Genomic DNA, 13,270 nt, shown 5'->3' with positions numbered 1-13,270 from the left:
AGAAAGAAAAAAGAAAGAAGAGAGAAAATGAGCAGACTCTTAGAAGAAATAAGTATGCTAGAACAACAACATAAGAATAGAATAATAAAGGAAATAGAGTTGAAGTTAAAAAAAAAGAAAGAAGAATTGGAAGGTGTAATAGAAGAGGAGAGGAGAAAAGCATATAATAGGGTTTTGAGTGAGAGATATAGATGGGGAGAAAGACCGGGAAAATACTTTATGAGGGCCCTAAGGAAAAAGAAAAATAGAAATTATATAGAAAAAATAAAAGATGTTAAGGGGAACCTGAAACACTCAAATAGAGAAATCACCAAAGTTTTTATGGAATATTATAGAGATCTGTATAATATAAATCCCCTGCGGGAATCTGAAAACATAGAAAGTGAGAAGAATCAAAAGAGAAAGAAATATCTAGAGAAGGCTGGGTTACTAAAATTAAGCGATGCCCAAATGAACTCCCTGGATGCAGATATCTCACAAGAGGAAATAAAATTAGCTCTGAAGGGTACAGTGTCTGGGAAAAGTCCAGGACCAGATGGTTATACTGTGAGATATTATAAAAAATATAGTGAAATCTTAGTACCAAAACTTAGAAAATATATGAATGCATTAGGTGGAGAGATGGAAATAAGAAAAGAATCGCTACAAGCTCAAATGGTGCTTATCCAAAAAGAGGGAAAAGATGCTACACAGTGTTCGAACTATAGACCTATTTCATTATTAAACACTGACACTAAGCTATATGCAAAGGTCTTGGCAAATAGATTGAAAGAGCTAATGCCGGAATGGATACATCAGGACCAGGTGGGCTTCGTTCCCGGGAGGGAGGGTAGAGATAATGGGTTACAATCATTGATGCTGATCCAAAAAAGTAAAAAGGGAAAAGAACCGGTGATTCTACTCTCTATAGACGCTGAAAAAGCGTTTGATAGAGTGAACTGGAGATTCATGATGGATACGTTGGAAGTCATGGGAATCGGGCCCACGATGAGAGAGTGGATAGGAAAGTTGTATAGATACCCCTCTGCAGTTGTTGTGGTGAACGGTGAGAGGTCAGAACCCATTGAGATGTCAAACGGTACAAGACAGGGATGTCCACTGTCCCCATTGTTGTATGTTGTATTACTAGAACCACTTCTGTCAACACTACGGCTAAATAGAGATATAAAGGGAATTCAGATAGGGGACACGGAACATAAAGTCGCCGCTTTTGCTGACGACTTGCTGTTCTATGTGAGAAACCCCAGGATGACACTGCCAAACCTAATGAAGCTATTGAAGGAATATGGAGAATTGTCAAATTTGAAGATTAATCCAACAAAAACGGAGATTCTAAATATAAATATTTCAAAAAATGAAAAAGAAAAAATACAAAAGGAATTTCCCTTTAAATGGAAAGATAGAGATATAAAATACTTAGGAGTAAATCTCACAGCTTCATATAAACACCTTTACAAATTAAACTATATTTCACTGATTAATGAGATTAGAGAGGAGCTAAAAATATTGCAAGAGGGAACTCCGACATTGATAGGTCGTATTAACCTAGTAAAAATGATAATAGTACCAAAAATCATGTATAGATATCAAATGATACCAATTAAACTCCCAGAGACCTTTTTTAAGTTAATTAAGAAACTGATAACAAAATACATATGGAGGAATAAAAAACCAAGATTGTCATATGAGTTGTTGAGTAGGAGGAAAGAAAGAGGTGGTTTAGGGCTTCCAGACTTTAAAAGATACTACAAAGCTGTAATATTGGCAAGAACTATAGATTGGACACAGAACTATAAAAAAAGTTGGGTGAGGATAGAGAATGAACTTAGTGGAACAGATTTGGGTAAGGCGATATGGATACCAACACAGTATAGGGGCTTAAATGATAATGTAAATACATACACATTGAATGTTTTAAAAATTTGGGATAATTTACACAAAAGTTTGAAATGGTCTTTTAATTCAACACTGATTTAACTAAAAAACACGGAGTTTTTCCCCCCTGGTAGAGAAGAAATAGGAGGTAGGTGGTTTAAAAAGGAAGAGGTTCAATTAAGAGATATTTTGGTGGGGGATAAAATAGGATCATTTGTGGAATTGAAAAAAAAAGAGGGTGAGATTTTCACTAAATTAGATAAGTGGCGGTATTTTCAATTGAGGAGTTTTGTTGGAAGTTTGCCAAAACCTTTAAGGACAAGAGACAACTGGAACTTGTTTGAAAAGGTTTTGGGTACACAAGGTGATGGGAAACACGGGATTGCTAAGGTACAGTTGTGTCCAAAATTATTCAACCCCCACTGAAATTGAGTGTTTTGGCCAGTTTGACATTGCTTTTGATCATTCAGTCATCTTGCTTACATTTACATTAAAGAGGCACTTGTAGGTCAGACAAATATAACATAACAGTTATAATGAAATAACCACAAATGTCTTTTCTGTGCTCACAGCATTATCAGTTTTATTCAACCCCCAAGTGACATTCAATCTTAGTACTTAGTACAGCATCCTTTTACAGTTATAACAGCTTTTAAACGTGAAGCATAGCTTGACACAAGTGTCTTGCAGCGATCTACGGGTATCTTCGCCCATTCTTCATGGGCAAAGGCCTCCAGTTCAGTCACATTCTTAGGCTTGCGCACTGCAACTGCTTTCTTTAAGTCCCACCAGAGGTTCTCAATCGGATTTAAGTCTGGTGACTGCGATGGCCACTCCAAAATGTTCCAGCCTTTCCTCTGCAACCATGCTCTAGTGGACTTGGAGGTATGCTTGGGATCATTGTCCTGTTGAAAGGTCCAACGTCTCCCAAGCCTCAGGTGTGTGACGGACTGCATCACGTTTCCATCCAATATCTCCTGGTACTGAAGAGAATTCATGGTACCTTGCACACGCTGAAGCTTCCCTGTACCTGCAGAAGCAAAACAGCCCCAAAGCATGATTGACCCTCCACCATGCTTCACAGTAGGCAAGGTGTTCTTTTCATCATAGGCCTTGTTCTTCCTCCTCCAAACATAGCGTTGATCCATGGGCCCAAACAGTTCTAATTTTGTTTCATCAGTCCACAGAACACTATCCCACAACTTTTGTGGTTTGTCCACATGGCTTTTGGCATACTGCAGTCGACTCTTCTTATTCTTTGGAGACAGCAAGGGGGTACGCCTGGGAGTTCTGGCACGGAGGCCTTCATTACGCAGTGTGCGTCTTATTGTCTGGGCTGAAACTTCTGTACCCACATCTGACAAATCTTTTCTCAGTTCCTCAGCAGTCACACGGGGACTTCTCTCCACTCTACGCTTCAGGTAGCGCACAGCAGTCGAAGTCAGCATCTTCTTTCTGCCACGACCAGGTAGCGTTTCAACAGTGCCCTTTGCCTTGAATTTGCGAATGATGCTTCCTAAGGTGTCTCTTGGTATGTTTAACATCTTTGCAATCTTCTTATAGCCATTGCCCTTCCTGTGAAGAGAAATCACCTCTTCTCTTGTCTTCCTGGACCATTCTCTTGCCTTCACCATGTTTGTAACCACACCAGTAAATGTCTAGAAGGAGCTGAGTATCACAGTCATTTTAAAGCTGCCTAATTGGTGCTTATTATGCTTGATTGCTGCTCGGTGACATCCACAGGTGTTTTCAATACCTGATGGAAAGCACCTGTATGAACCTCTGTTCTTCAGAGTGGTAGTCTTTAAGGGGTTGAATAATTGTGGCAATGAAGAAACCACATAAGAACCATTTACTACTGTATTACATAAACAATTGATGTCATTTTAGTTGCATTTGGGTAGTTACAACGTCCTTGTAGGATTTGATTCTGAATACAATTCCAAATGTACACTATAGTCCCTAAACCCCTTTACAGCATTGGGGGTTGAATAATTTTGGACACAACTGTATATAAAATACTCACAGAACTAGATTTAAATACAAAGCCAACATATATAATAAAATGGGAAACTGACATGGGAAGTGTGATAGATGAGGAGAAGCAGAGGAGAATATATAGATTAACCCACGAAAACATTTCTATGAGAGAGGTAGAGATGAACTATAAGTGTTTGACAAGATGGCACATTACACCAACTGTTGAAAATAAGATGTGTAAAGAGAGTTCACCGTGGTGTTGGAGGGGATGTGGTGAAATAGGTACAACATATCACATATGGTGGGGCTGCCCAAAAATTCAGGTATTCTGGAAAACAATAACCCAATTGATAAGAAAAATAACAGAAATAGATATTGGATTAGACCCAGAAGTGTGTATTTTGCATAACATGGACATACCAGTCAATAAATATAAAAAATCAGGGATATGGTGCTACATTAACGCTGCAAAAGCTCTGATACCCAGGTTTTGGAAGCAAATAGAAGTTCCGAGGGTAGAAGACTGGATAGAAGGGGTTGAGCAGATTAAAAAGATGGAAAGGTTGTGCCATGTCCAGGAAGATAGGATGGAGATTTATAATAGGAAATGGGAGAATTGGGAAAAAGCTAAGTTATACATGAAATATAGGAAAGATTAAAGAAAATAATAGGAAAACTGCACTTGCTGAGATAAAATGATGTAGAGAATAGGAAAAGCAGGAAGATGGGATTTGGGTGAGGGTGGAGGAGGGGGGGGGGAAATTTGGAATAAAGTAAATAAAGTAGAAATGTTGGATACTATGGTGTATAGATATATATATAAGTTTGTATATCATGATGTTGAAAAGTATTTAAAATGAAAATCAATAAATATTTAAATTATAAAAAAAAAATAAGGTTTAAGTTCAGACTCTGGCTGAGCCACTCTAGGACATTCACAGAGTTGTCCCTAGACCACTCCTGTGTTGTCTTGGTTGTGTGCTTATGATCGTTGTCATGTTGGGAAGGTGAACCTTCAGCCCAGTCCTGAGCACTGTCGAACAAGTTTTCATTGAGGATATCTCTGTAATTTGCTCCATTCAGCCTTCCCTCAACCATGACTAGTCTCCCAGTCCCTGCTGCTGAAAACCATCCCTACAGCATGATGCTGCCACCACCATGCTTTATTATTGGGATGGTATTGGGCAGGTGATGAGCGGTGCCTGGTTTCCTCCAGACATAATTGAGGCCAAACAATCCAATCTTGGTTTCATCAGACCAGAGAATCTTTTTCCTCACAGTCTGAGAGTCCTTCAAGTGCTTTTTTGCAAAATGAGTAGAGGCTTCCATCTAGCCACTCTGCCATAAAGCCCGGATTGGTGGAGGGCTGCAGTGATTGTTGTCATTTTGGAACTTTGACTAAGCTCCAGAGATCCTGTATAGAGATGGGGTAGAGTGACAATTGGGTTTTTGGTCACTTCTCTTACTAAGGCCCTTCTCCCCCACTTGCTTAGTTTGGCCAGGCGACCAGCTCTTGGAAGAGTCCTGGTTGTGCAAACTTCTTCCATTTCAGAATTATGGACGCCACTGTGCTCTTGGGAACTTCAGTGCAGCAGAATTTTGTAGCCTTCCCCAGATCTGTGCATTGCAGTAATCCTGTCTCTGAGTTCTGCAGGCAGTTCCTTTTTGACCTCATGGCTTTTGCTCTGATACAGTATGCATCTACAGCTGTGAGGCCTTTTTATAGAGAGGTGTGTGCTTTTACAAATCATGTCCAATCAATTTAATTTAACAGAGGTGGACTGCAGTGAAGGTGTAGAAACATTTCAGCAATAATGAAGAGAAATGGGAGGCACCTGAGCTAAATTTCGAGTTTTGTTGGAAAGGGTCTGATTGTTTATGCCAATGTCATATTTCACTTTTTTCCTTTTTCATACATTTGCAAACATTTCTAAAATTCTGTTTTCACTTTGTCACTATGGGGTAATGAGTGTAGATTTAAAAATAATTGAATTTAAACAGCTGTAGTATCATGCTGCAACATAACAAAATTGAAAAAAAAAAGTGAAAGTGGTAAATCAAGGACAGTACCCTCTTCATCAGGGCTAACCGAGGCACACTAAACACAGTGAATATATAGTACTCCTGGCAATGAGAGCTGAGAACAAGCACTACCTCCCACCCAAGTGAGGCAGGGCCAGGCCACACTGCGTTAACCCATGTGAAAGAGCAAGCCAAATCAAAGACATGACTAAATGTCTTCAAAAGAGCACACTAATGCCCCTATTGGGAATGCATCATATCATAGTTGACCGCGTGTGGTTTCTATTTATTTTCATTTTTAAAGTATATCTATGGATACACTGCCTTGAAAAGGTATTCATACCCCTTGAAATTTTCCACATTTTGTCATGTTACAACCAAAAACATAAATGTATTTTATGTGATAGACCAACACAAAGTGGCACATAATTGTGAAGTGGAAAGAAAATGATAAATGGTTTTTAAAAATTTTTACAAATAAATATCTGATAAGTGTGGTATGCATTTGTATTCAGCCCCCTTTACTCTGATACCCCTAACTAAAATCTAGTGTGTGTAATTTAATCTCAGTGTACATACAGCTGTTCTGTGAAGCCCTCAGAGGTTTGTTAGAGAACACATTAGTAAACAAACAGCATCGTGGAGGCCAAGGAACTCCATCTCATGGAGCACTATTCAATCCGTCATCCAAAAATGGAAAGAGTATGGCACAACTGGAAACCTACCAAGACATGGCCGTCAGAGAAGCAGCCAACAGGCCCATGGTAACTCTGGAGGAGCTGCAGAAATCCACAGCTCAGGCGGGAGAATCTGTCCACAGGACAACTATTAGTCATGCACTCCACAAATCTGGCCTTTATGGAAGAGTGGCAAGAAGAAAGCCATTGTTGAAAGACAGCCATAAGAAGTCCCGTTTGCAGTTTTTGAGAAGCCATTGTGTTGGTCTATCACATAAAATCCCCAATAAATAAATTTATATGTTTGGTTGTAACATGACAAACTGCGGTACATTTCAAGGGGTAGGGGTTTCAAGGCACTGTAACTATACCGTCATGGCCAAAAATACAGTCATGGCCAAGATATCCAGCACACATGATGTCTTGGTCTATCTAATCTGCTTTCAGCCTGAGCCAGGTTTCAAGGCGTATGCAGTAGGATTCTTGTACAGTCTAATGAGCCACTCAGCACCACCCCTGTTTGCTGGCATGCATGTCAGCATGGCAAGTGTTGGGTTAAGCTCGTTATAACATGTGTTGCAATTTGCTCTGTGTTGGAGAATGAGTGGAGATCTCACACTACCGAAGGACCATGAGTATGTTGTTAGTGATGAAGTGATTTTCGCACTCTGGCTGATTCAAATTTTTTAGATGGTCGTTTTTTTCAGGTTTCTTATTATGCATATGTGTAATAGATGTCTCTAGTGGAACCTATGAGAAGCATTCCCAGTGGAGGTATTAGTGTGCTACAGCTATTTTTTTTTTTTTTTTTTTTTTTTTTAGGACCTTTGGTTATGTTTTGACACTTGGATTAGCTTGCTGCTTCACAGGAGTTAATTCAATGTGCCCTGCGAGGCAATTCTTTTTGTTCTCCTTTCCTGGAGTACTATATATTCATTGTGTTTAGTTTGACTCAGCTAACTTTGATGAAGAGGTAACTGCCTTTTAAATGCATAAGCCTCACTGTCTGTTGTTAGGCATCATCTGAATACCTCTACTGGATGGATGTTATGTCCCTGTAGATATTTTCTTTTGTGAATATATTGGTTTTATTTTTTTCTCTCAATCATTTTCTTTGTCGTACATCATGGGACACAGAGCAGGCTATAATTATGACTATATGGGTTATATGCCTCCTATAGGTGAATGGACACTGGCTAACCAATCAGAGAGGAAGTCCCTCCCTATATAACCTGTCCTACACAGCAAGTACTTCAGTTTTTTCGCCAGTGTGTGTAAGGTGGATGGTCACTGATTTGTTGCATGTGCTCTTGGAGCATACCTAGGAAGTCCAGGACGGTTCTGTGTAAAAATCAGGGACTTCATTCAGATCCATTCGAAAAAAAAGCTTTTAGCCAAAATGGATGGTACCCAAGCCTTGCTGGATAAGGAGAAGAATCCTCTGAGTTTTGCCTGTAGTGCAGCCTTACACTGCTGGACCCTGCGTAATGGAACCTTGTGCAGTAGATGACTGACCAGGATGTTTTCTGGCGGGGTGGTGTACAGGTCCAGGCTGATGGCCCCAGTTCGGGAGGGTGAATGTCTGCATGACAAGGCCTGCCATGATGAGTGAAGGTTGGTCCCTGGCTGAGCTATGGGGCCTGCTGCGGGATTGGTAAGATTACCTGCTTTTTTTTCTGGAGGAAAAAGTTTTTTTATGGTAATGCCTGCAATGGCCACCAGGGGAAAAGTTCAGTTCCATTCTACTCATTGCCTGTGAATTTTATTTTGGCCACTAGGGGGAGTGCTTAACTGGCTTCTGTTGCTTTGCATGTTCCTGGCAACTGATTGGTGGTGGTGAACTTGGTCTTGGTAGCATTACAGAAACCACCATTTGAACCTATTAGGGATATGCCATTTTTGGTAGCATCCACTTCTGCATGAAGGGTGTCAGAGCTGGCAGCTCTTTCTTGCAGAGAACTGTTTGTTTTGCATCAGGATAAGGTGGGGTTGCGGCCTCATCCGTCTTTTTTGTCAAATGTGGTTTCTAGTTTTTATTTAAATCATTGTACTGCCTTCTTTTTTTCCTAGGCCTCAGTCAGCAAGAGAAAGATCTTTGTATGCCTTGGATGTAATACCGGCTGTTAGAGTCTTCTTGATGGCCCATTCAGAAAGGCGAATTCTTTGTTCTGCCTGAACGGCCCGGGAAAGGGCAGGCGGCATCCAAAGCAACTTTTTCTCATTGGATCCGCCAGTTAATCGCTTAAACCTATGGGTTGACGAGTAAGGTCCCACCCTTTAGGGGCACAATCAAGAGTGTGAAGGCATCTTGGGCTATCCGCCACCAGGTGTCAGTTGCTCAGGTTTGCAAGGCCGTGACATGGTCTTCAATTCATACATTTCACAAGGTCTTACCAGGTGGTTGTCAGAGACACGGATGATTCTGCCTTTGGCTGCAGCTTATGGAGTCACTCACCCTGGATTTTTTTTATTGCTTTAGGACATCCCACATAGTCGTGATTATAGCCTGCTCTATGTCCTGTGATGTACGATAAAAAAAAATTGGATTTTATTTCTACATACTTGTAAAATCAATTTCTTGGATTACATCCTGGAACACAGAGGTCCCTCTCCTCTTTCTGGAATTTCACTGTTTGCTACAAAACTGAAGTACTTCCTGTGTAGGAGGAATTATATAGGGGAGGACTTCCTCTCTGATTGGTCTGCCAGTACTATTTACGTATAGGTGGCATAATACCCCACATAGTCATGATTATAGCCTGTTCTGTGTCCCATGATTTTACTCCAAGAAATTAGATTTTTTTTCTACATGCTTACATGTAAAATCAATTTTATGGCAATGCTCGAAGCTGGTGCACCTTCTTTTCTGTTTTTGTTCTATTTGTGAAATGGTAACACATGTTTACCTTTCAACCTGATTCCATGTGCATATGCTGTTTGTACAATGCATTCATGTAACCAAATTTCTGTACCTCCCCCAGGCTACATTGAACGTTATCCGCAGTGTTGTCCTCATGGTATTAGACAAGAATCAGCGGATCAGAGAAATGGAGGTAATGGCAGTTCAGAAAGTCCTGAACAGAGAAAGCAATATGGACACAGATGTGGCTTACTTGACTCATGAAGGCTTGTTTATAAGTGATGCGTTCAGAGAAGGTGAGCTTCACCATACTGCTACCAACACTAACTTTCAGAGGAATGCATCACCCAGCAGTAGCGAGCCTTCTGGCAGCGATTCTGTGTCTGATCCTGAATGCACTACTGACTCCTCTTCCAGCAAAGATCACACATTGCCTTCAGTTACCCCAGGGGGAGTAGAAATAATGTGAGTAAAACTAGAATTTGTAGAACATACCTTGTGAAACTCGTGCTGATAATCATAATGCTAAGCAATATTTAGAAAGGTGTGTCTGTAGAATTATTAATAAATGCATCTGTGTCTTAGGGCAGCCCCCGCTAACACTGCCTGATGTGACTGCATTGTTACCCTTTCTACTGCTTGATGCTGAATATGTGACTGACATTTTCTTCCGAACGATTGATAAATTGTTAAACTTTTGAATAATGTTTCACAGTTAATGCTACCTCTGTATCTGTTGTCACAGTTTTGTACTTTTACTTGCAGAAGTAGTCTTATAGGTCTTCTGTATTTTAAAGAAAACCTATATTGATGAAATATGAAGGCTGTTATCGCCTTTTTATTTGGAACATGCCAACTCTGATCTAGTGGTTTCAGTACTTTCTCTATGGTTTGCTGAGTGACACAGCCAGTGATACAGAAGCTATAAACCCATGGGTTGATAGTGCCACTTGCAGGAGGAGAAGGCTATGGTTTCAGTATTTCTGAGTTCCTGACCTGGAATAAGTTTGCAGGGTAGCATTTCAGAACATTGATGTTTGGCATGCCACAGAATACACCGTAAGTACTTCAGAATCTGTGGTCAGTCCTCATCTGATATTGATTTTGCAAGCTTGCAATGTTGCCTAAAGAAACTCTGGAGCGTCATCCTTCCTGGACAAATGCATCTGCTATGGATGCCAGAAAATTGTATTGACAACTACTTTTATATCTCTTGGGAGCTCCAACCATGAGATCTGCCATACTTCCCTTTTCTTATGTTTATGACTACTTCCAATATATATTGATATACATGATAGAAAAAAAGAACTGGGGACTGAGGTCCTTTTGTAAAAGCTATGGTAGTTGGATGATTGTTCCACCATAATCTACGGCAAATGAAAATATCCCTCTGGGCTCACTTTTTACCTTGACTCTTTGTTCTACAGATCTCAGTTTATTAGCCTTTAGGGATAGGTGAAAGCTGTGTGAAGATCCTGTGAAATGGATATTCATTTAGCTCTATGTTCATGTATACCAGAGGACGCTTCTTATAACTGAGAGCTTTTTGGGAGGTGTGTTGAGAGAGACAGATTTGGATTTTCGTTCAAGTTTGAGGTTATTCCCTAAGTGTAATATTTTATTGTTTATTATTAGATATTTATTATTTAGTTGAAACTGATGGGTTGAATCAGCGCCTGCTTATAGAGTATATATTGGTTACTCCTGCAGTGATTGTTCCCAATTACATTTTTCTTGTTCCAGCACCTTCTGGTACATTCAATATAATATAAAGCAAAATTCAACAAGAAGAGTTGGAGCCCCTTGAAGTGTCCGCAGCAGGTGTACAGACCCAATAACTCTGGCACAGATGTTTTACCATTACAATCCTCAAAATATATGATAATTTTCCATGTTTAACGCTATAGTGTTTACCAAAAGCTGAAACTTCACATCAGGTACACTGGCACTTTAAAGCGGAATTATACGCACCTAAATTCCAGCGATATGCCGACCCAGAGCTCCCCACCTTGCTGCTGTCATTGGCCAGGCAGAGGATGACATCACTCCTACACTTTCGCAGCAGTTCAGTCAGATTCAGCATTGCTAATTTGTAAGTGATAAAAAATCAAAATGGTGAAGCGCTATGCTTGGAAATAATCATAAACAGACAGTGTGATAATAAAGTGCAATAAATGAATAAATAGATAAATAGCAAAAAATGATATATTGCTGATAATCCCACACTATTGATAATGTGCAAAAACTGCTGTTCCCAATTCCATAAATAACGTATCACTCACAGAACTGACCAAACTAAGGTCCCCATACCTCAGACCAGATCAGATAAAAATAGAAAATAAGTCATATAAATATATTGTAAAAATAAATGAAATCGTGATATAAACAAGTGCAATATAAAATAAATAAATAATACAGAGGTAGTGAATGAATATGTTATCACAGTGATATAGTGTTGATAAACCCACACTTGTGATAATGTGCAAACACTCATCAAATATATATCTGATATGCCAATCAGACGGCTAACCAGACCAACATACAGTATAACCCAGTGATGTGTCACTAAATCTAATCCAAAACCAAGTGACAAGTGCTCAAAATATACAACATAAATATATTCACAGAAATGCAGTCCACAATAAAGTGCAAGCCAGTGTGTGCAAATAATATCCTGAGGAAACCACGTGATTATCGTGGAGTAACGCGTAGAGCACGGTGACGTATTTCCGGTTGGAGCGCGGTGACGCATTTCTGGTTGACGGACTTCCGGTTCATGCCATCTTTATACACTCAGTGTCCCACAGTACACCCATAGCACATGGGAAACCGCTGGTCTGTACCTGTACAAATGTCTGAGTTCTACCTGTGGCCCCTAGGGGTCATGTTAAGGAGGTGAGGAGGCACTCTAGCCACTTAAGGATAGATACACTAGAGTGTCACCAAAGCACATATCAAGCTTGGAGTGGAGAAGTGAAGCACTTTATTTGCAATTTTTCACACCAATATTATTTGCACACACTGGCTTGCACTTTATTGTGGACTGCATTTCTGTGAATATATTTATGTTGTATATTTTGAGCACTTGTCACTTGGTTTTGGATTAGATTTAGTGACACATCACTGGGTTATCCTGTATGTTGGTCTGGTTAGCTGTCTGATTGGCATATCAGATATATATTTGATAAGTGTTTGCACATTATCACAATTGTGGGTTTATCAACACTTTATCACTGTGATATCATATTCATTGACTACCTCTGTATTATTTATTTATTTTATATTGCACTTGTTTATATCACAATTTAATTTATTTTTACGATATATTTATATCACTTTATTTTCTATTTTTTATCTGGTCTGAGGTATGGGGACCTTAGTCTGGTCAGTTCTGTGAGTGGTATGTTATTTATGGAATTGGGAACAGCAGTTCTTGCACATTATCAATAGTGAGGGATTATCAGCAATATATAATTTTTTGCTATTTATTTATCTATTTATTCCTTTATTGCACTTTATTATCACACTGTCTGTTTATGATTATTTCCAAGCATACCGCTTCACTATTTTGATTTTTTGAGGATATTTTTTCTGTGGTATAGGGAATAGGTGATAGCAGCTGGCACCGGTATTCTAATTCTTTTTGTATCTGTGGAGCGCAGAGGGATTTTTCACTTGTACTTGTAGCTGCGGCTCACTGTACAAGAGCGGACAGGCAGGTAAGTAACTTTAATGCAGAAGAGACAATGCATGTCTCTTCTGCATTAAAATTCCTGCTTGTTCATCATTTTTTTATTTTTGGACCTAAAGTTCTGCTTTAAAGCACACCTGTGTTTTCCCACTCCCTCTTCTTGCT

General features: G+C 39.6%; 1 protein-coding gene across 4 annotated transcripts in view; it reads left to right on the top strand.

Annotated features, from left to right (window-relative positions):
• VPS54 (VPS54 subunit of GARP complex) overlaps positions 1-13,270 on the top strand; it is a 137,552-nt gene that overhangs the window by 74,163 nt on the left and 50,119 nt on the right. For all 4 annotated transcript variants that reach the window (XR_016311983.1, XM_089672003.1, XM_089672005.1 and 1 more), the window contains exon 12: positions 9,536-9,879. Coding sequence is in view for 3 of the 4 variants with exons in the window: in XM_089672003.1 (XP_089528129.1) it covers positions 9,536-9,879 (344 nt within the window). In the remaining variant the exon portion in view is untranslated. The remainder of the gene's footprint in view (positions 1-9,535; positions 9,880-13,270) is intronic.

Source organism: Staurois parvus, unplaced genomic scaffold (genome assembly GCF_062004578.1).
Source record: "Staurois parvus isolate SC_StPar_1 unplaced genomic scaffold, SC_StPar_1.0 ptg000117l, whole genome shotgun sequence".
NCBI lineage: Eukaryota > Metazoa > Chordata > Amphibia > Anura > Ranidae > Staurois > Staurois parvus.
This window is presented reverse-complemented; position numbering and strand designations above follow the sequence as displayed.